The sequence below is a fragment of the Diabrotica virgifera genome, chromosome 5, assembly GCF_917563875.1.
Source record: "Diabrotica virgifera virgifera chromosome 5, PGI_DIABVI_V3a".
NCBI classification, from domain to species: Eukaryota; Metazoa; Arthropoda; class Insecta; order Coleoptera; family Chrysomelidae; genus Diabrotica; species Diabrotica virgifera.
Window position 1 is genome coordinate 121,654,090 of NC_065447.1, and position 25,659 is coordinate 121,679,748.

General features: G+C 32.9%; 1 protein-coding gene across 7 annotated transcripts in view; it reads right to left on the reverse strand.

Moving 5' to 3' along the window:
- LOC126884349 (neuropathy target esterase sws) overlaps positions 1 to 25,659 on the reverse strand; it is a 1,280,173-nt gene that overhangs the window by 82,739 nt on the left and 1,171,775 nt on the right. For all 7 annotated transcript variants that reach the window (XM_050650280.1, XM_050650276.1, XM_050650273.1 and 4 more), the window contains one exon: positions 2,109 to 2,202. In XM_050650280.1, the coding sequence (XP_050506237.1) occupies positions 2,109 to 2,202 (94 nt within the window). The remainder of the gene's footprint in view (positions 1 to 2,108; positions 2,203 to 25,659) is intronic.

The following is a 25,659-nucleotide window of genomic DNA, read 5'->3' on the forward strand; positions in this document are numbered from 1 at the left end:
TTTACTATTAACAATATTGGCTATGAGCAGGTGCTTTGGTAGTGTAGTAATTTCCAGTCACTTCTGACAACTGAACTTCCCAAAAAATAAATTACTAACGTCAGTGTCAAAGTGAATCTCGATATAGCGAATTCAGTATATAAATAAAACTAAATACACATTGCCTTTTGTGAAATATTTTTCAATATAACTCGAATTTTTTTTTAGAAATATTTAAATTCGGATTTTGTTACTTAACAATCTCATTTTATTAAAATTTCGGAACTATCATCGACAAAACATGTAGTGTTTTTTCGTCAATAAAAAGTTTTTTTAAGTACCACGGTTTTTCATTTTCACTCAAATCATGCACAGAAATACACAAGTTAGTGTTATAAGAAGACATAAAAACGTGAGTAGAAGAACATTTACGGGATTGAAATAATATATTTATTTTGGAAATCGATCTAAATAAAATCATTAACACAAAACCGTATCTGAATCTGATAAGTGATTCATGTATTTCAACTACATAATAAAGCATTTTTGCCAGTATTTTAGAATGGAATTGAAATGAATATTATATCCATTTATCCATGCTGCAGCTTCTTTGCTCAGAGTATGCAGCATATTTTATTTGTTTACAAAAAACCCACTTTAAATGTACTATGATATTGTACCATTGTTAAGTCCAGACGACATACCATTACAATTTATTAAAAACATCTCATATACGCAAAAGAGTTTCTATTTCAAATTTTTAATATTATTTTGCACAAAAAATCATTCATAAAAATCTGGAAAAATACCATTGTTATCCCTATTATTAAACCAAATAAAGGTAAACTACACCCAGAATCATATCGTCCAATATCACTAAAATATTCTTTATGTAAACTTATAGTTTAGTTAACTTAATAGTTAACAAAAGATTAATCTGGATCCATAATGATCAACTAACCATTAAGAAGCTGGCTTCAAGACCAGATAGATCTACAAACGACGAAATTAATCTGATCTGGAAAACTCTATTCACGAAGCTTTTAAAAATAATAAAAAATGTATGGCAATTTACTTTGACATAACTAAAGCATTTAGTAGATACAGTATGGAAACACTGTATATAGAACATTCTAAAAAAGTTATCAGATATCGCGGAAATATTTTGGCATAAATAATTTTTTAACTCAAAAAACATTTCAAAATGAGCAGTTTTACTGTATTTATAGCATATTACCAACCAACGTACAACATAAACCAATATAACTTTCATAATTAGAATGTTTATGATACTTTTATAATAAAGTGATGAGTGCGGTAATAACTGGCAAAATAACGAAAAAGATGGAAAACATATTAAGCTGTGAGATAAAAAGAGATGAAACTAGTAGAGCTGGGAAAATGTAGCGATTGAAACGTATAAATTTAGATTACATTGATTGTTTTCCACCTTTAGACGTATCAGAGGAGTATGTCAACTAAAACTGTCACTTTCATAGTTTTAGTTGCCAAACTCGTCCAATACGTCTAAAGGTGGGAAACAATCAATACAATCTAACTTTATACATTTCTATCGCTAAATGTCCCACCACTACTAGTTTCATCTCTTTTTATCTCACAACTTAATATGTTTTCCATCTTTTGCGTTATTTTGTCGGTTATTAGCGCGCTCATCACTGTATATTATGTGTGTACGTGTTTGTATATGCGTGTTCCCCTGTCCTTGTGTGCGGTATGTTTATGTGCTTACGATGTAATTTAAATTATATGGACTGAATAGATAATTAGTCGATAATACTTGCTGCCAAGCCAACAAATTAGAAAATTAAGCCGTTTAACTTTTTAACTGATTATAAAATAACAGAAATGCGGATGGAGAGAAACGAAAAATTGAGGAAGTTACAGGAGAAAGAAAATCGATAGAAGAATAGAAAAAACAATAGGGGAAGAGGAAAACGTAATGAGAGAGAATAATAAAAATAACTTAAACAAAAATTGCGAAAAACGAATTAGATACATGTACATGCGTCATTATTATATATTTTAATTCCCTACACCTTTGTATTAGTTTGTAGTAAACAAAAATAATGTTATTTTTCGAAAGCAAACCTTCCATTTTAGCAACTTACTTCTGATATACCAACTGTTGGTTCCGAAGCGTATCCATCCCTACCTTCATCTTCAGACGAGGAACTCGAATTTGATTCTTCCTCTTCGTATGGTCTAAAAGCATATTAGAACATGAAATATTAATTCATTAAACATAAAATATGTACAGTGTCTGTATCTAGTATAATATTTTATGTGTACATACATACATACATAATCGATTGCCTCTTTTACCATTAGGTGTCGAGGATTTCTCCTTTATATGATAAATTTGCAGAGAGTATCATATAAAGGAAGAATCCTCGACACCTAATGGTAAAAGAGGCAATCGATTATGTATGTATTTATGTAAACATAAAATATTATACTAGATACAGACACTGTACAACATAGAGAAATAAAAATAAGAGAGCGGTCAAAAGATAGGGCAAACCGTTCACATTTGTTTCTGCGCAGGTAAGTAGCACATCGGGGTGCTGTTGTTTATGAAACTAAAATTTTTACCATGCTATGCCATGGTACAATAAAGAATTTATTGTACCGTGAAAATTTACTTGTTGACATTGACTTCAGGATGTGTTTTTATCATGTTTTTATGACTCCATTTTGTTGTTGTGCTGAATTGTTTTATTTCAATACACTCACCGGCACGAAAAATGGGCACCCCAAAAAATGGGTTATTTTTGATGTCTCTTATCTCCTAAACCTGTCCGATTTCGGACAGGTTGTGGCGTGCGAAATTGTCCGTGCGAAATTCTACTAAAAATAATAGGTCTGGATCCCGCGTATGAAAAAAAAGTTGATTCATAGCAAGTTGGAAATTTGTTAATAGCTTAAGGGTGTCTAGTCGGACAAACTTTGATATATGGGAACACTGGAACAGGGGCAGTTTTAATTGTGGAACAAGTTAAAACTTTGGAACGGTCAGACCACGAAAACGGCACATGTATTTTGTCCGACAGAACAAACTTAAACTCTCCGAACATAGATTAAACTCTCATGCAAAAATCAGACTGCTATTTATCACCAAATGGACGTTTTAATGAGTGGAACATGTAGAATATGTCAAATGACAGGAATTATGACAGGTGATAAATAGCAGTCTGATTTTTGCATGAGAGTTTAATCTCTGTTCGGAGAGTTTAAGTCTATTCTGTCGGACAAAATAAATGTGCCGTTTTCGTGGTGTGACCGTTCCAAATTTTTAACCTGTTCCACAATTAAAAGTGCCCATGTTCCAGTGTTCCCATATATCAAAGTTTATCCGACTAGACACCCTTAAGCTATTAATAAATTTTCAGCTTGCTATTAATCAACTTTTTTTTCATACGCGGGATCCAGACCTATAATGTTAATTTCATGTTTTCGAGTAATTTATATTTTTTTTCAAGTACTGACTAGTACTGTTAACTGTCGAGCTGATAATACAGTACAAATCCCAAGAGAACGGCAGTTCTCGCCAGTGGCGCACAACCTCCCTACACGCGACACTACACAGCGTGTCTACTTAAGTTGGAAGCATATGGGAAACTTTTTTATTATTAATTTTACGAAAAATAGTTATTTTTCATAAAAAGTTCTGCATACTCTAGAACCTATGATTCAATCATCAGATATCAAATTTTATCAATATTATACGAGGTATGTCAAAAAATGTGAATTTTGTTCAAGAGTAAAGTACCTTTATTTCTCTCAATATCGAAAATTCTTAATATGAAAAGTTGTATATATATATATATAATCTAAACCTTTCTACCTAACGGTGTAAGGTGTGAAAAGTTGTTTGTAATTAAAAACTAAGATCAAATATGCAATTACATGCTTCTAATCGAAAAAAAAATGTTTTCCAAATTTTTCTCAAATTTATGGATACTTAACTCGTTTTTATTTATTACACATATGATAACTCTTTTATTATTAGTTTTACGAAAAAAAGTATTCTTTATAAAAAGCTCTGTATGTCCTCACACCTAAAATTCAACCATCAGATATCACATTTTATTAATTTTATACGAGATATGTCAAAAAATATGAATTTCACTCAGGAGTAAAGTACCTTTATTTTTCACAATATTGAAAATTGTTATTACAAAAAGTTGTTTAGAATAAAAAACTATGTTTCCATATGCAATTACATCCTTCTAATTGAAATATTGTGAAATATAAAGGTACTATACTATGAGCGAAATTCATATTTTTTGACACACCTCGTATAAAATTAATAAAAATTGATATATCATGGTTGCATCTTAGAATCTAGACTAGGCTGAGCGTTTTATAAAGAATAACTTTTTTTTCGAAAAATGAGTAATAAAAGAGTTATCATATTTGTAATAAATAAAAATGATGTATTCATAAATTTGAGAAAAATTTGTAAATTTTTTTTCTTAATTAGAAGCATGTAATTGCATATATGATCTTAGTTTTTAACTCCAAACAACTTTTCATAATAAGAATTTTCGATATTCAGAGAAATAAAGTTACTTTACCCTTGAACGAAATTCATATTTTTTGACATACCTCGTATAATATTGATAAAATTTGATATCTGATGATTGAATATTAGGTTTTAGAGCATGCAGAACTTTTTATGAAGAATAACTTTTTTTCGTAAAATTAATAATAAAAAAGTTTCCCATATGTTTTTAACTTAAGTAGACACTTAATGTAGACAATTACTAGATGTATTGTACTTTCTTTTTTAAATTATTTATGAAAATTACTGGGTGTAATTTTTTTACATCCCCGCCAAATCTTATTTTCACATCCTCTGTACTATGGATAATCGTTTCCCTTCTTTCTCCGAAATTCTGTTGCGTCTTGTTTTCGGTGACTTGTTTTTCTATTTCTGTGATTCTTTTTTTCACTTCTTCTCTGTCTACTTGAATAGCATTTTCCAACTTATTTTCCAAATTTTCTAGTTCCTTTTTGTGGCAATTGTTTATCTCCTTCATTTTGATTTTGATTTCTTTAATCTCTGTCTCTTGTCGTCCCATCTCGTTCTTGATCATTGTCAAACATCCTTTTACTTCCCTTTCATACTTTTCTATGCGTTCCTCCATTTTCTTGTTGTTCTCTTCTATTGCTTGTTTCATTTTTTGTTGTGTTTCATCCATTTTTTGATCCAATTTTTGTTGTGTTTCATCCATTTTTTGTTGTGTTTCCTTCATGGCTCGTTTTGTTTCTTCCTGATTTTTATCCATTTTATCCATTTTCTTTGATGTTTCTTCCTGATTTTTATCCATTTTATCCATTTTCTTTGATGTTTCTTCCTGATTTTTGACAACATTAGAACAGAAACAATAAGAACTATAGATAAACAAATCACCAAACCGTTGATGGATCTAATAAATTTAATATTTAAAACTGGTGAATGCCCAGACAAATTTAAAGAAACGGTAGTAATTCCTATACACAAGAAAGGAGATAAACTAAGTTTGTCAAATTACAGACCAATTTCATTAATTACTACTTTAACAAAAATCTTTGAAAAATGTTTTAAAATCAGATTAACATCTTTTCTTGACAAACACAACATATTATCGTCTTCTCAGTTTGGATTCCGTGAAGGTTTTTCAACAAACGACGCAATTATAGAACTCACCAATGAAATATATAATCGAATTGACAATAGCCAACCTACTGCTTGTGTGTTTCTAGATCTCGCAAAAGCTTTCGATACTGTAAGCCATCCAAAACTACTAGAGGCACTAGAAAATAGTGGAATACGCGGCACTGCTTATAATCTACTGAAATCTTACTTGGACAATAGACAACAAATTGTTAGGATAAATAATATCAATAGTAAAAAACTTCATGTAAGATGCGGGGTGCCTCAAGGTACAGTATTAGGGCCACTATTATTCAATATCCATGTCAACGATTTATATAACCTTAATACTGAGGGAAAGATAATCAGTTTTGCCGATGACACTGCAATTTTATATAGCGCAGACAGTTGGGAACATTTAAGGGATAAAATTAATGTAGATATGCACAAACTAATAAAATGGTTTAATTATAAAGGTTTAACAATTAATTATGAAAAAACCTTTTTTGTTCCGTTTTGCAGTTACAAAGTATCACTACCTTCTTATAGTGCTATAACAATTAAAAACACGAAAGGAAATATAATTATAAAATCAAGTAACAATATAAAATATCTTGGAGTAAAAATCGACTCTCATTTAAGATGGGATGCCCACATAGATCAAATAACAAAGTGTTTGAGAGCCTTGGTTCCAAAGTTCAAATTTCTCAAATCTAAAATAGATGTAAAATATTTAAAAATATTATATTATGCACTAGTTGAATCTAGAATTAGATATGGAATACTTGGGTGGGGCGGTGTACAAAAAACTTATTTAAAGAAAGTCGACATCTTACAAAAAAAAATATTGAAAATAATAATCAACAAAAAAATGACATACCCGTCTCATTTATTATTCTGTGATACTAACGTAATGGATACGAGGCAACTTTATATGTATTCCCTGGTATTATACACATACAACCATAAACATATCCTTCATACATTACCTCATCACTATGAGACTCGCACTAAAACCAACCAACACGTACAATTGGGAAATATTAAAAAATCAATAGGACAGAGATCTGCCATGTATCTTGCTCCAAAAGTATTTAATCACTTGCCGAACATATACAAGATATATTTTAATACTCTTAATTCATTAAGTATGGTAAAATCTATATTCAAAAAGTATGTATTGAACCTTGATCGTAATATTGTACATAAGTTATTTGATTGACTTAACAAGTGAATGAAATTTAAAAAAAATAAAAAAAAAATGATAAAAAAAAGAATGTTTGCAATACAGTGGTTTGTTAAATTTACCCAGTTCCTTTATTTATAATATAAAAAAATAAAAGAAAATAAATAAATACATGTAAGATATTCTCCTTTTCATGAACATTTTTCAGTGCGTCACAAATTATAGAAAAAAAGGTAAGTCCGTGATAATACATATTTATGACATTTATTCTAACGTGACATTTTAGTTAAATCTGACAGTTGTCAAATTTTATTTTCAATTTGGAATAAAACCAAATCAATTGTGTCTATTGCATTTATAAAATGGTATTTTCTTTCATTTGTATAGTCTTATAAATTGTACAGATTATATTGATAATATTATTATTTTATTTAATAAATAATTCTTTTTTGATTATGGCGCCATCTATCGACAACTAGAATAATCACCGAACTAGAATAATTACCGAAGTATTCTCAGACGTGCCTTTTTTTCTGTCACATACAATTTAATGCGTTAGAGAGAAATCGAAAAACTGTGACGCACTGAAAGATGATCATGAGAAAAAGAATAATAGAATGTTTGTACCTTGGCATTTAGTATACACATACTATATTCAATAACTAAACATTGTCACACACTATCCCCGTGTTCGACCAATAGGTTTTAACGGGTAGTGAGTAAATGTTTCTTTATTTTCCAGGATTAACATGTAAAGTTAAAATGTAGAATGTAATAATGTAAAACGTAGAATATAAAATTAAAATGTATGTATTTAATTCTTGTACTGTGAAATTAATAAACATTATTATTATAAAAAGATTTAGCCATACGGCTCACACTCCCTCTAAGGGTAAATTTGACTCATCCCAGATACCTACGGTATCAAAAGGATTGAGCTCTGGTGGGACTCTTTCCGTGTTATCGAGCCCTAGGTGACTTGGTATGCAGGTGTGTCTCCCAAAAATTTTCGTACACATCTGGCCGTTGCGAGTAGTACAGCTTTCTGCATGGTCTTGTAAAGATGTTCATTTAGACCCAGCCTTTTTATGCTTTCGAGGAGGTTCTTCGGAATGACTCCAGTAGTAGATATAACAATAGGTATCGTCTGGGTACTTTGCATTCTCCATTGCCTTCGTATTTGAATTTCTAGATCTCTGTACTTGGCGATCTTTTCAGTGAATTTACTACGTAGATTATTGTTGTTAGGTATCGCCACATCAATTAGTGTTGTTTGTCTTGTTAATTTATTAACTAGTACGAGATCTGGTCTATTATGTGCCACTGTTTGGTCTGTGAGCACAGTGCGGTCCCAGTATAGCTTGTAGTTGCCATCCTCAAGCATACTCTCAGGGACGTATTGATAATACGGGAGATGGTCCGTTTGGAGAAGTCCCAGCTTGATAGCTATCTCTTGATGAAGGATTTTTCCCACTGCGTCATGCCGTTCCTTGTATTCAGTTGCAGCAAATGCCTGGCAGCCCCCTGTAAGATGTTGGATGGTTTCTTGGGCTTGACATCCATATCGGCATCTGTCGTTTTGAACCTGAGGGTCTTTGATGATATATTTCAGGTAGTTTCTGGTTGGTATAACCTGATCCTGAATGGCCAGTAATGAACCCTCCGTTTCAGGGAACATCTTTCCTGATGTCAACCAGTAGTTCGACGCTATATTGTCGACATAATCTTGGCTGACCTCATTGGGATGTCGCCCGTGCAAAGGTTTACCCATCCAGGCGCGCACTTTTTCGTCCTTAGTAAGGTGGTTTATGCGCAGTTCTGCTTCCCTCAGTTTGATCGGTGTTGTGTCATCTACTGCGCAGATAGCGCGATTTAGAGTAGATGTCTCAGCCTGCATCTGAAAATAAGTTCTTAAATTAGCAATTTGTTTATCTAATTGCTCACCTATATCCATAAGTCCTCTTCCTCCTAAATACCGGGGTAATGTCGTTCGTTCTACTGCACTTTTAGGGTGGTGTTTATGTGCCTTTGTGAGGTGTGTTCGTACTTTTCGCTGAAGATTTTCCATATCCGTTTTTGTCCACTTAACAATACCAAATGAATAGCTAAGCGCGGAACAAGCGTAGGTGTTTAGTGCCTTAAACAAATTTTTACTGTTAAGCTGTGAACGAAGCAGCTGTTTTACCCTTCTTATAAACTCAGTAGTTATCTCAGTTTTCATTTGCTTATGGTCAATTTTCCGCGCCTGCTTTACTCCAAGATATTTGTACATATCGTTGTCGCCCATGGCCTCGATGTTCTGGCCATTTTGCATATCGAATCCACCGGGCTGTACCTTTCCTCTGACTATATTCAAAACACGGCACTTGTCTAGACCGAACTGCATACTAATATCATTAGAAAATGTTTCTACAGTTTTTAGCATCTCTTCCAGGTGTTCTCGAGTGGAAGCCATCAATTTCAAATCATCCATATACAACAGATGATTGAGCTTCGCTACCACAGTATTATTGCTTTTAATGCTAAAACCTGAGTCAGTGGAGTTTAATAGCTGAGAAAGGGGGTTCAAAGCTAAACAGAACCACAATGGACTCAACGAGTCTCCTTGAAATAGGCCCCGGTTGATTGCGATATTTTCGGTTTCGATATTGTTTTCACCAGGTATTTGGAGGTGAATTTTAGTCTTCCAATCTTTCATTATATGTCTTAAAAAGGTCACTATGTTATCATCTACTTTGTATATTTTCAATATATCTATTAGCCATTCATGCGGTACTGAATCAAAGGCCTTTTTATAGTCAATAAAAGCAGTAAAAAGGTTCCTTTTTTTAGTGAATGCCTGGTTAGAAATAACTGAGTCGATGATAAGCTGTTCTTTGCAACCCATGGAACCCTTAGCGCATCCTTTCTGTTGAGGCTCTATGATATTGTTTAGAGCACAGTGTTGGTAGATACGCCGGGTTACACAGGATGTGACCAATTTATACAAAGTTGGAAGACAAGTAATTGGGCGGTACTTGGATGGATCTTGGGTGTTATTTTGATCCTTGGGTATTAAATAAGTAGTTCCCTGAGTTAGAAATGATGGTATTTCCTGCGGATTAGAAATAACATGATTAATTAATGTTGATAAGCACTCATGAATACTCCAAAACTTTTTAAGCCAGAAGTTCTGAACTCCGTCTGGTCCAGGAGATTTCCAGTTATGAAGCTCTTTGATGACATTTGAGACTTCTTCAGTCGTGAATGGTTCGTAGTTAGCAGTGACGTAGTGGTGACAGTTGTGCGTCGTATCTTCTATCCAGCCAGCATTGTTGTTAAAAGCAGCTGGTGTGGAAAGTTGATTTCCCCAAAACTCATGAATTTGTTCTTGGCTTGGGTAAGACTTGTCGACACTTTCTACGGTGGAATTGAGTTTTCGGTAGAACGCCTTCTCAGAGTTCTCAAAAAGTGCATTGTCACATTTTCGGCTGTTACTAACTTTATACCTTCTTAATCGTCCTGAATAGACGGAGAGTTTTTGTTTTAATGTATCCAGACACTGTTGGGCTGTGTTATTTTCTGGATCGTATCTCGAGTGTCTTGCAGTGCTCCGCATTATTTCTTCAGCTCTTTTAATGACTTTTCTACTTTTAACACCTCTTATATATTCTGTGACTTGACCAATATCCCTACGCAGTAATTCAATTTTTCCGAGAAGTCTTTTTTCCCAGGGTGCAATTCTGTTACCAGTCCTTCCGTTATTAGTACCCCGTCGTGTTCTGATCTTAACGCCCATTACATTGGCAATTGCTGTAGCTGCACAGTAGATTAGCATATGCAGATATTCCAATGTGTGGGCTTCTACGACATAATTGGGTAGGACTTCAGTATTCACAATTTGTAACAGGGCACCTAGTTTCTTACAAGAGTTTATTCGTGGTAGCGGTGGTCTGCTAAGTGGATTTGTTCCATTAAACTCTTGTACGGCACGAGCCATTTCGTTCTCTAGACTATCGCGCAACTCGTTGTTTTCCTGCTGTGTATTGTCAGGTTGAGTTTCTGGTATGGGAATCTCAGGAATTTGCTCATCAAGGATTTCATTAGGGACTTGATCTAAAACTAGCTCTTGGTTATTAATCTCCCGTTCGACTTCGCTTTTGATCGTATTGCGTCTAGTCTCTGGGATAAGGTTGTTTCTTACGATTACCCGGTATTGATCTGATACTCTTTGCTCCGATACTTGAATATCTGGGTACTCCCTGCAAAATTCGGCATACAGCTGTTGTCTGTAGCCGATCGTTTCTTGACCGAGGTTTGTCACCTTATAATAGAAGCGCAAAATGCTTTCGTTAATGGACACAGTCCATTTCATGCGCTGCCTCGGTCGTCCCGCTTGAGTGAGCGCCGGCTGATGTTCCGGCGCAGCACCTTCAGCGAGTGGAGCTCTTGCTGTTGTTTGGCTCGCTTGTGGTTGTTGTTCTTGTTGTTGGGCTGTAGCTGTTTGTGTGACAGGGGCCCGCCTCCTCAACACCCTGCCACCGACGTCCCGCATGCTGTCACGTCCAGCGTCGGCTCCAGACGTGCCCTGGCGATCCCCAGGCAGCGGCCCTAAACATAAACTATTAGTCTCCATTCTCATGGGTGTGCATTTTATACCTACTGCCAGGTGTCAGTTTTTGTTCCACGGCAAGTATTCCTGCTACTCTCTGGGTATTGGCGCTACGAATACCCAGAAAGAATCCCCCATTCGCAGGGGGCCGCGCCTGATAGAAGAACTGACATAAAACTCCCACAGGCATTATTATTATTATTATTATTATTATTATTTTCTTGCATTGTATCCATTTTTTGTGACTGGAGTTGCATCAGTTGTAATAATTTATCTATTCCTGATAATTCCTGTTTTTCTGATGCCATGATTATTGTTTCGAAAATATCTTCTTGTTCTATATGTTCTTCTTGTTCCAAATGTTCTTCTTGTTTTCTTTTTTCTTTGCTTTTGCTTCTGGTTATCGACATAGTTAAGAGGATCGGAACGTATTTTCGGCTGCAATGCTATTCAAATGGGGATTCATTTTTTTCAAATCCTGAGAAAACTAATAAGTATTTTGGAAAAATTTAAACGCAGAATGAAAGATTACGTTATTAGCGAGGGCCGAAAGTCCCTGTGAACTTCTACAATGTTTATTTTAATAAGTTACAGGGGTGAAAAAACTAAAAGAAAATTTAGTGTGATTTTTAAATTCAAATATCTCATTCAAAATAAACTTTTTATTTATTCTAAGGGACTTTCGGCCCTCGGCAATAATTTAGTCTTTCATTCTGCGTTTAAATTTTTCAAAAATATTTATTGGTTTTTTCAGGATTTGAAAAAAATGAACACAATGCCGTGGTAATATTTTCCAAATCTGTCTTTGTCTTACAACGCACTCAACCGAATATAATATTGTCAGCATATATTGTCAGTCAGACACTGACAATCAGTGACAATTTTAAATATTTGACACTGCATCGGGAATATTTTGAGAAATTGATTAAATATTATTGATATATAGTGTATTTGATAAATAATTGATTTAAGACGTGAACTTAATAAAAAGTTATTTATTGTGTATTATTTGTGAAAGATCCAAGCAGAGAATACATCAGATATTATATCCTGTGATCCAAGTATTTTGTTGTTAGAGATGTTCAAAATTGTAAGCGTTCCAAAATAACAACATATTATTAAAAAATCACTTTAACACTTTTCCTCTTTTCTCGATTGATTATTAGTTTTAGTTGTACAAATAAATTATTACAATCACTGAAAACATAGTTAGTGAAAAAATTATTACATTTATTAACTGAATTAATAATTTGCAATTATAAAAATAACAGTTATCCAAGAACATTCAAAAGCCATCTCTTTAAATTAATTATGACATTTTCAAGTAGAATGACATTCTAGTAATGTTTACATATCCACACCAGTGTGAATTTTACTACACGTAATTTGCCGTGTAAAGGCAGAAAAAGTAGGGATACACGTAAAATATTTGCGAATTATGTACCCATAGCCTTAAAATTTATCCCCGCCTGATACGAAATTCGAAAATACCTTGTATGCTGTAGAGACGAAAATTTTTCTCTCCCCAAGTATAATCAATTAATCACACAAATTTTTTTAAATTTATCAAAATTCAAATCAATCAAAAATAAAATAAATATGTAAAAATTGTACCTAGATAAAAATAACTCAAACAAAATATTTCATAAATTTTAAATATATCAACTTTTTCCGACGGGCAAATAAATTTTCCTTCACCTGTTTTTCCGTTTCCTATCCCTTCAAATTCACAACCAGAGATACTTTCACGCCACACGTTGGATCGCAATGTTGTTATGATCTACTTTTTATTACTTTTATATCAATTAGTCTGTATTTGATTACTCCAATTAATTATTTAATCAATTATCCAATTGTCGCCAATCATACAAAAAAAATTAAGAAAAAATCTCAGAGTGCCTTTTTATAATACAAAAAAATCTAAATTATCTTATGTTATACTTATCTTCTCTCGTGGTTTCAGTATCTCTGAGTTTGTTCTTATCGGAAGAAAAATAGGAAAGGGAAATAAATATAAATATAAAATAAGCATACAGAAATATCTTTTTTCTACGACCGTTTAATAATATACTTATTATTCGCTATTTTTGAATAGATAATAACACCCATTACTTTACCCGTGAGTAATAATTCATTACTCACGGGCTGAAGTTACTCGCGGGTCATTACTCACGGGTTGAAGTTAGATTCAAGTGGTGCATGGCACTTTTAATATACCTATTAGCAAATAAAATTACTTAAACTTGTTTATCTAATAAAATATTCATTGTAATTTATATGAACAATTAAATTTGAAAAATGTTTAAGGGATTTTTAACTTTAACAATAGGTTAGTATATTTTTTACGTTTAAATTTCAACATTTGACATTTTAAAATTGACGGTATAAAAAGGTAAACAATAAACAATCGGTATTAATTTCGTAAAAGGACTTACGGATATGAAATTCATATCAATGAATTCTGTTTTACTTACTGTTCATTGTACAATAGATTTTAATTGAGAGCACACGTTCTTTTTCATGTAATTGCCTTAAAATATGTCTTATTTTTAAAAGCCACCGCAATTCCATGCTAGTAGTTGATAATTATATTTTTCTACTAATCCAAATAAAAAAGGTCGTAGAAAAAGTATAGTATTCTACTTGCATGTAATGTCTATTACTCACTCTGATGAATTACGACACTCGCCTTCGGCTCGTGTCGCAAACTTCATCATCGTGAGTAATAGCCATCATTACATGCTCGTTGAATAATATACTATTATTATCAAAATCAATACTCTAAAAATCGATCAATTAAAACCTGTCGACATAGCTGTCCGAATGAAATTTATACCACTTAAATTTATCCTAGTTCAAATAAAAATTTATCGGTTTGTTCCCGATGACTTTGATAAAACAAGCTAAACAAACAAATTTAGGTATTCGCAAAATTACTTATACTTCCTATTTAATTTTTGAAATATTGCCCTTTGAAAGCCCTCTCCGTTCTCAAGCTTCAATCCAGCAGCATACCAGCACTAATTCTCCAAAAAACAACGAGCCAGGCCTCTTTTAGCCAGTACTCGATTCAAACAACTCCAAAATTCTCTCCTCTCCTTCTCACAATAATACAGAATCAAAGAGGAATTTCTTCTCAATTTGATCTGTCTCTCGATCCACTTTTCAGCTCCACTCTCCACTATCAAACAACCACTGGTACTTGCTTTTTAACTATCCACGAAAACATTGACTGCTCTTCCGCGATGCCGATCACATAATAATCCCTTTTTTAAAAACTATCTGAAAATTCAACCTTCTCTCCTTCACATTCCAAATTGCCAAACCAATCAGAGACATTTCTTCTTCCCCATTATTTTTTTCATTCGAACAAAACCACGCCTACTTTCAAAAATATTCCTACCATCATAATAATTACTTTCGGGAAATTCCACAAAATTTACTCGGGGTTAAACAAAAAAAGATTAAAATTCCAAACTTTCTTTTACATTATTTTCTAAGATATCATTACCTGTGGCTTCTGGCCTCGTGCATAACAAAGCACCGTTATAATCTCCAAATACCCTGAACAATTATTGTCTATTCATATCACTTTCTTTCCTAATGTCTCTTATTTTTCAGGGAAAAAACTCATTAACGATAACCCACTTTTTAAAAACTACTTATAATAAATGGTTACAAATCAATATACAGGGTGTATCAAATTTATGTGCCCGCGTTCTAATAAAATTAATAAAGTTTTTTATTCTATCTTTGATTGATAAATTGATCTACAATAATATCTACACGAAATGTTTGATTTTCTAAATATGACTGGATTGAAAATTGGGCCAAATCCCATCTTAAAGTTCAGGAAAAGACTCACCCATCCATATGTCAACCATCCATTTTAGTCCAAGGGTATGGATTTTACGGCCCTTCCTATTTTGGGTCTGTTTTTCGTTCTCGTCCCCAAAACTCCCAAAAATTTCGAAAATTTAAGTCCGACCTTTGCGGATTCTGATAGTACTGATCATTGCCTTTCCAACGCATGTCTAATTTTGAAAATCGGTTATACCATTCAAAAGTTATCGAGCTTAGAAATATTACTCATTTTCTATTTAAAAAAGGGAAAATGTTTGTGGATATTTATGTATGTATGTATGTGTGTGGAAAAATTAAGCCGATCTGAATTTTTTTTCTCTGTTGAAGAGGGGGTCAGGGCAGATTCAGAACCGGTGTAGTTTGTGACTTTTGACCACCCATAAGCGAGCTAGAGGACTTGGTAGGTGCAAAACGGTATATTTTTTGGGGGTATATATCTTCGGTTCAAGGAGAGACAGGAAAACCGCAAATACACCAAATCAATATCGTTGAGTTAAGCTTTCAAATGGTGCCTAAGCGGTTAGGATCAGACATACACACGGCTCAGTATAGCCGAAAAACTGAAAAACTAAACTTTGAAAATTTTGGTTATTCGACAATTAATTACTCAAAATTTCAACCTACGAATTGCGCCAATAACTGAGCATTTGTAGAAGGGCTCTAGGGTGTATACCTCAAATCTCAAATTCGAATTTTTAAGTTATAGGCTTCATAAGTATGATCAAATCTATTTCCTATGGGAAAACCGTTTTTCAATCTCAATAATTTCTGTAATACCTTCAGTTATCATAATTGACCTTACTTGTGAATAGGTTTCAAACTCATGTTTAGTGTTTAGTTTCAAACCTATCAAAATCGGTTAAGCCGTTTAGAAGTAATTAAGCTACAAAAGTATAATCCAATTAACCATTATCCCCGAAACAATTTATGTAGTTGTAGTGGTTACGACGCTAAATTTAATCGGGCAACGGGCAATCCGCGTTCATTTACCGGTCATCCCAATATTTTTTTTTCAATCTATTTCGAATAGAAAAAAAATCTAATGTATATTCGATGGACCCTAGATCATTTTTGGGAGATAATGCGACAAAGGCGACCATTTATAAAGCTTAACGCGTAATCGAGAAATATTACATTCAACTTCATACATTTAATTTATAAATTACTTTGAAAAACTCCTGATACATGAATAAAAAACCGCTAAACGCCATAAAAATGAGTGGCGCATACAATATTCCAGCTACAAAAGATCTGATATGACTGTTATGTGGCGCGAAAATGTATTTTCATTTTGATGCAAAATAAAATTCTAGTTTTATTCTAAAAGATTTTTTCATAATATTTGCTAAATTTGAAGTAAATGCGCCACAAAAGAGCTTCAAAATTCAAACTGTATCAAAGTTACTCTTTTGTGGCGCGTTTTACTTCAAATTGAGCAAATATTATAAAAAAATGTTTTAAAATCTTCTTCTTCTTCTTCTTTTTATATAGACATTACTCTGTCTGCTTTTCAATGTGCCTCCAGTTAGTTGTCATTCCATCTTTTTCGTGGTCTTCCCACTGATCGTCTTCCTATTGGGGAACCGTCTCTCGCCGTCCTTACTACTCTATTTGTTGTCATTCGGCTTATGTGGTCGTTCCATTCTACTCTTCTGCTTTTCACCCAGTTATTAATGTTGTGCACCTTGCATCTCCTTCGTATATCTGCACTTCTAGCTCTATCCCACATCGTCTTACCATCGATTTTTCGCAATGTTTTCATCTCTGCTGTTTCTAACAATCTTTTTGTCCTTTCTGTATCAGGTCGTGTTTCTGCCGCATATGTCATTATTGGTCTGATGACTGTTTTGTAAATTCTGCCTTTCACTTCTTTTCCGATGTTTTTATTTCTCCATATTGTTTCATTCAGGCAACCTGCGGCTCTGTTTGCTTTATTCACCTGATCTTCCACTTCTGTTTCGAGCTTTCCGTAGCTGCATAGTGTGATGCCTAGATATTTAAACTCCATGAGTTGTTCTATTATTTGACCCTCCAGCTCTAATTTACACCTGATTAGATCTGCTGTTATAACCATGCATTTAATCTTTTTTGGGGAAATTAACAAGTTAAATTTTCTAGCGGTTATATTAACCCTGGAAGATCACACCTATTTTTTTTTAAATAAACCGCACACATGGGTATTAGATACCAAATGATTTTTTGTGAAGAAAACAAAAAGTATTTTATGATTTCCAGATACTCTTTAATCACTATTGAATACATAAGAATAATTAAATCAATCATTTTATTTTCTCTCTCTTAATTGTGGTAACACAAAAGAAAAAAATATTAAAAATACCTAAAAATAATTAACAAACATTTTCTAAAAAACCGGAAACATAATTCAAAATATTTTAATTTATTTTACCAACAAAATGGTCTTTCTAACTAAAATATAACACCTTTTGATTATAGAACTCATATTCATTCTTAGCCAGGTATTTCAGTTTCACTCATTTTAGTGACTACCTTCATAAGGCAGTGTGGCTCTATGATCCATGCATTATGCTTTATAGCAAGCCGCGCATGCACTCTTTGCTTTTCCATCTTTGCCTTTGCAGAAATAACACCTAGTTTGCATTACTAAATTTGTGGGATGTTGTGTTGTTAGGTCATTAACTTAAACGCACACTTGATCGCAAACCTCACACATGGGTGCTATATACCCTAGCCTGTATTCAATAAATTTTAGTGATTGAAAATATTGCTCAAATGAGACCGCAACTACATACCCATCCTTGGCAGACTAGAGACTGAATTTACATAAAGCAGCATTACCATTGAAATGCAGCTGCGCAAGCTACATGCAGTTAAGTGTCGCGATGGGTATCTCACACCCAAGTGTGAGCTTCCAGGGTTAAATTCGTGCAGCATACGTTGTAGATCATCTTCACTTTGAGTTATTAGAATTGCGTCGTCTGCATAGCAGATTATTTTAAGTTGTTTTTCTCCAATTTGGTATCCTTTTTTTGTTCTTACTTTTTTTATTATTTCGTCCATGATCAGGTTGAACAACAGAGGACTCAGGGAATCTCCCTGTCTTATCCCAGTGCCAGCTTCAATTGGGTCAGTTAGTTCTTCATCTACTTTTACTTTTATTGTGTTGTTCTGGTAGATATTTTCGATCGTTTTAATTATTCCTAGAGGTACCTCTCTTGCGTACAATAAATGGATAACGTCCTTTAATTTGACCCTGTCGAATGCCTTCTTAAGGTCCACGAAACATAAGTATGCCGGTTTGTTGTATTCTAACGATTTTTCTTGAATCTATGTTTAAAAAAAACTAGAATTTTATTTTGGATTAAAATGAAAATACATTTTCGCGCCACATAATAGTAGGGGAGCAAAGTATGCTAAATGTACAGTCACTCGAGCGCTATGGGGACCTATTGGGTTGTGATTATTAGGTCCTAAAACCAAAAAAAGTTAAGTAAAATTTTCCATTTTAGTGGGGACTTTCCATTTTTTAATTTAATTTTCCATTTCCAAAAATCGTTTTTTCCGATTATAGCGCCACCTATTCATAATTCGAAAAAATGTTTCGAATCAAAGTTGCTTATTTTTACGTAAAGAATCCAAAACTGCAATAAAAATTTGGGACTCCTATTTAAGATTTTAAAGTAACCCCCCACCCCACCTCCTTGTGGGGTCGTGTTTGGTACCATTCGATAGATTCTTCAAAAATATTGAATAAGTGTATTGTGCAGTTTTTCGATCTGATGTTTATTTTTTGAAATATCGCGGGATTTGTATTTAAAATTTTAAATTTACCCCCCACCCCTCTCCGTGGAAAGTCACGTTTGGTATTATTCGATAGATTTTTGAAAAATATTGAAAAATTAGTTTTTAGTTTTTCGATCTGACGTTTCGCGAAATATTCGCTTTGTTTTTGTGAAACTTTTTGACTCACCCATTTCCTTCGCCCCGCTCAAATCATCAGATTTTTTAAATATACACTCTTTTACATGTACTTACCTTATCTTAATCTGACAATTTCGAGTTTTTTCAACGAAAACTTTTCGTTTATAAATTTGCAAAAGTCTGTGTGTTATTGCGTTGCCGTTCCTGCAATACTTAGAGCAGGTGTATCGATGGATTCTTATGTAGTTTTGCCTTCTGAATCCAAATCTGAAAACGGCATTTCGATATATCTAACCGTCTTCGAGATAATCGACCTCAAAGTCTAAAATGTGACGTCACAATCCGGTTATCTTCTACAGACGCACTAAACGTCAGCTCAAATGGTTGATTAGGAAGTAGGCTACTTTTTTTAAATCTCGATTTGCCAAGCATAGGTTATTTACATTTGAGTTTGACACTTCGTGAATGTCAAACTAAATTTTAAATTAAGTATTAATAAAACATCAATGACATTTGATAGTGAATTTAATTATTATATAAAATAAATAAGATATTCAAAAATACAATTTGAGTATAAATATTTTAAAAGCAATAATTTATTAACAGTTTTAAAAAGGTTTATACCAGTATAAATACGGCCTCCCCTTTATGATAAATGGACTGTTCCATTTGCTATAAAATTAAAATATTATGTATACCTAGTCGTTCCCTAAACTCGACACAACTGGCTAGTGATTGTAGAAGGTAATTTTTTTGTTTTTTGAGAATTTGGCCGAAATTGGCAAAATTACTAATTTGATAAAATTAATAAACTTAAAGATAAAACCCATAACTAAATTAAAATTCATGGTGACGTTTCAATTATTACTTTAATCATCGTCAGAATAATAAGTTTCTTGAGCGGATGCTTTAAAATAATTTTAAAGGAACAAACAATAATTAATGAAAACGTAAAAATGATATTGACAATCATTGGGTTAAGTCAATAATTTCAAACACGCCATGTCTTGTTGCGTGTTTAAGGGTGGCTTCAAAAGAACTATGGATAATGCCTCCTTGATGCTGAGTTCCGTTGGAGAACTTGCATGACCAATGATTGAGAAGTCCTTACGACTAATAGGGTGGTCAGAATCAGTCATATGTTGGAATACCGCTGAATTTGGAATTGTTCTTGATTGTCTTCCTAAGTGAGGAGTGACAAGTTCTCCAACGGAACTCAGCATCAAGGAGGCATTATCCATATTTCTTTTGAAGCCACCCTTAAACACGCAACAAGACATGGCGTGTTTGAAATTATTGACTTAACCCAATGATTGTCAATGTCATTTTTACGTTTTCATTAATTATTGTTTGTTTTTTAAAATTATTTTAAAGCATCCGCTCAAGAAACTTATTATTCTGACGATGATTAAAGTAATAATTGAAACGTCACCATGAATTTTAATTTAGTTATGGGTTTTATCTTTAAGTTTATTATTTTTATCAAGTTTAATGGTGTCTCCTTATCTACATAAATTACTAATTATTTAGTAATAATTATTAACTATTTAGAAATTATTTTTTTGTCGAATTGGCAAAATTATTGACTAAAATCACTAGCCAGTATTGTGTCTGTGTACATCCTTCTAATGGAAAAAAATATTTGAAGATTTTTTTCAAATTATGGATACCAAGAACATTTTCATTTATAACTCTTTTATTTTTAATTTGATAAATAAAAGTTATTCTTCATAAAAAGCTCTTCTTGTTCTAAAATTTATGATGCAACCGTGTCCCAAAAGTAGGGGAACGGTCGAATATTTCGCGAACTAAACATCGGATGGAAAAACTGAAAAATACGTGTTCAATCATTTTCAAAAATCTATCCAATGACACCAAACACCAACTCCCACTACACCCCCTGGAGGTGGGGTGGGGGGTAACTTTAAAATCTTAAATAGAAACCCCTAGTTTCTCTTGCAGATTTGCATTTGTTACGTAAAAGTAAGCAACTTTTATGCAAGACATTTTTGAAGTTATACTTCTTTACCGGCGATAGAGGGTAAATTTTTATATGGGAAAACCTAGCGACCGGGCGCATGCGCATTATAACTTTGTTCTGATTGGATGTTCAAATGACATGTCAAAAATTATTCAATATGGCGGCTGTGGCACAGCTGTAGTTAGATTATTTATGGTTGTTGCGTTTTAAAATTTGTGTGAAAAGAAACAACAAACAAAAGTTAGTTAATAGTTATACTGCCTTTTTAAATAGTTTTCATATACCTATATTTTTGGACTTTTGGACTATTTTGGACAAGGAAAACTCATTCTAATTTGGTAAGTAGTTTTTATTATAATCATATTGTAATTATACATTTGGATTAGGTTGAAATACATACATTTATGTTCTCAAGAATGCGGATTTTAGAGAGAAATCCCAAATTAGGTTCGATTTTTATTTTTAAATTATGATTTTTTGGCGTAGATTTATTTATCTAGTAGGTATGTAATGCTTTGATTTACATACTTAATTTGATTACCAACAAAAGTTCTACCAATCTTCATCTAATATATTGTTTTCTTACTGTTTTGTTATATTTTTATATTTTCTTCCACAAAATTTAAACTACATAATTCAAAACAACTGTCAAACAGTAAAACGTTCAGTTACCGTATTTTTCCACATGATAAATAATGTGGGATTGGACGAGTGAGTCTACGCTTCGATTACGAGTCAAAGCGGCACGAAATTCAAGGGTTCAATTCCCGATACAAGTTTTATTTTTTAATTTTTTTATGCATGTTAAGATTGTAAGTATATTTGTTATATAATTTTTTTTTCAGAAAATGCGTATTTAAAATTTTTGCCAACAATTATTATCGTTCAGAAATCATTTTTTCTTTGTGGCATTTTTCAATGTGTTTGTGTGCGTTTTATTCTTTTATTTTTTAAAATTTTTGGTATTGTCTTAAAAATCACATATGTAGTAGAAGTATAACTTCTTACGTGCGTACAAAGTACACACACATTCTTGTTTCGAACTGTGGATAGATGGCGCTATAATTGGGAAAAACAATTTATCCTGATACCATATGTAAATTATAGAAACGGTCTAATATCTCGAGAAATACACTTCCAAATAAGAAACCAAAAAACAGGTTTTTAATATTTTTCGACAACCTATCGATAAACACTAAACATGACCCTCCAACCCACCTCCTGGAGGTGAGGTGGGGGGTAACTTTAAAATCTTAAATAGCAACCCCCACTTTTTATTGCAGATTCGAATTCGTCATGAAAAATTAAGCAACATTTATTCGAAACATTTTTTAAAAATGCTGATAGATGGCGCTAATAAATCGTATTTTTCCAATTAAAGCGCCATCTATCAACAATTCTAAAAAATGTTTCGAATAAATGTTGCTTAGTTTTTCATGACAAATCCGAATCTGTAATAAAAAGTTGGGGTTGCTATTTAATATTTTAAAGTTACCCCCTACCCCACCTCCAGGGGGGTGGGTTGGAGGGTCATGTTTAGTGTTATTCAATAGGTTTTCGAAAAGTATTAAAAAAATTTGTTTGGTTTCTCATTTGGAAGTGTATTTCTCGAGATATTAGACCGTTTCTATAATTTACTCATGGTATCAGGATAAATCGTTTTTCCCAATTATAGCGCCATCTATCCACAGTTCGAAAAAATGTCTTGAATAAAAGTTGATTACTTTTACGTAAAGAATCCAAATCTGCAAGAAAATCTAGGGGTTTCCATTTGAGATTTTAAAGTTACCCCCCACCCCACCTCCAGGGGTGTAGTGGAGGTTGGTGTTTGGTGTCATTGGATAGATTTTTGAAAATGATTGAACACGTATTTTTCAGTTTTTCGATCCAATGTTCAGTTCCACTACTTTTGGGTTTTAAAATTAAAATTAATTAAAATTTTATTAATTTTATACGAGGTATATAAAACATATGAATTTCGATCAAGAGTAAACTACCTTTATAGTTCATAACGTTTAAATTAGAATGATATAATTGCACATTAAAACATAATTATTAATTCTAAACTACTTTTCATAATAGAAATTTTCCATATTATGAATTAAAATACGTAAATATACAAAGTTTTCGTTATGACAATGCTCGCATTTTCAGCTTGTTAAGAATAGATTTATTTTTCGGGCTCCCCTTAACGAACTTCCCTGTGTTAAGAGCCAATATATGGTAGAGTTAAGAGCCCTGTGTTAAGAGCCATATGATAATCTGACGCGCTCGAGTAACTGCAAAAATCCCCGCTTGGGCTCCCCTACCATAACAGTCATTACAGATCTTTTGTAGCTGGAATATTGTATGCGCCACTCATTTTACGGCGTTTAGCGGTTTTTTATTCTTGTTGGAATTACACAAGTGATAATAGACTAATGACTAATGGATATAGTGTAACGGGTGGTCCAATAAGCCGATCTCTCGACTATATATCAGAAACTATTCATGTTATAACTTTAGGAGAAAAAATTCCTTAGTAAAGGTGGCCAAGAGAAATCGCTGGAAATAACTTTCAAGTTTCTGGGTTAACCGCTAGGGGGCGTAACCTGTGAAGAAAAATTTGAAAACCAGTTTTTTGTGAAATATGCGCAGTTATACCAAGTGTTAATTAAGTAAACTAGAAGGAGGCCTAATTTTTGCACAAAGTTGTTTTATGTACTTTTTTTTATTTTTTCAAATAAAGGGTGGGGGAGAGTGGGAAAGTATTTGTAGATAAATACCTATATCTTTGGTTTGGATCAACCGATTTTAACGAAATTATTGTCATTAGAAAGAGTGTGGACGATTTAATTTACATCTACTATAAAACAATTGCATTTAGTTTTAATTGTCATGGATAGAGAGTACTTTCGAATAGAAAAAATTAAAATTGGTTTTCTTCAAAATGTTTAATGGAAACATCTATTTATTGTAAATTATAATGCAACTGGATTAAATTCTTAACAAAATGGCGCAAACTACATGTTGATAGCTTTTATCGAACTCGAGATATGAATAAAAACGCATAGACATAAGTAAGTATAGTATTGACTCACTCTTTATTATAACTTAAAATTAAATATGTGAAAAAAAGATCATACAAATATCTCGATCATTAAAACTTAATGTCCAATTAAATGTTCAAATTGTTTTCCATTGTTGTCCACACATAGATGTAATCTTTCGCGCGTAGACATAACAGCTGCTTCAATCTCAGCTGTTGATATACTATTTATTGCGTTTATAATGCGATGTTTCATGTCGCCTCGCGTGGTTGAGTTTGGTACACTAAGTCCTTGAATCTTCCCCACAGATAAAAGTCCAGACATGTTAAGTCTGGAGATCTAGCTGGCCATGAAAATATACTTCCCCTTCCAATCCATTTATTTGGATAACTTGCATACAAATAATCTCGAACTCTTCTGGAAAAGTGCGCAGGACACCCGTCATGTTTTAATATCATATCTCTTCTTGTTTGTAAGGAAATATCTTACAATAAAACAGGCAACTGTTTTTTCAGAAAATCCAAATATGTTTCGCCATTTAAAGTTCTATCAAAGAAATATGGACCTACGATCTTTCCAATAACTATACCACACCAAACATTAAGACTCCATCTACCTTGAAGCTGCACCTCCTGTATCCAGTGTGGATTTTCTTCAGCCCAATAATGCATATTATGCAGATTAACACCACCCGCACTATTAAACGTAGCCTCGTCTGTCCACAAAATCTTTGACATGATATGCGGTTGTTCTTCTAGCAGACCTAACATCCAATTGCAGTAATCCAGCCTTGCATCAAAATCTCTCTCATGTAAAGCTTGGTGGAAAAATACATGATAAGGATGTAGTCTAAAAAACAGAACCATAAATATTGGTGAAAAAGAAACCACTATATTTACTGAAACTCAAAAAATCTTGAAAAATCCACAATTGTTTCACAAGATAAATCGTGCATAAGTATTTTTAAGAAACGGATAAACGTTCACTTTATAATATGAAAAACCAACCTGTGATGTTTTAAAATCCTTAGAACAGTAATTTTGGATATGTTTAATTCTATAGAGATTTGCCGACTACTTATATGTGGAATCTGTTGAAATAAAGCAAGAACATTGATTTAATTATTTTCGGTCATACCTCTACTTCGTCGTTTAAAACAAGAACGATGAAAACTACCAGTTTCTCTTAATCTTTTTGCCTTTCTTTCAAATACTTGTTTGTCATAATGGCTCCTGTCAGAATATCTTACAGAACATATACGTGAGGCAATAGCGGAATTTTGGTGACATTCGAAATAAACTCCAATCATATCATACAATTCTGCATTTGATAGTATTGAAAAAAGTGCAATCTTCAATTCGAATTATAATATAACACTTCTTAACAATGTTTTGACTGCTGTCAATAAATAAACAATATGAACTCCCCGTCAAATTCATTGTCGTAGCCTACTTAGTTTCGAAAAAACTA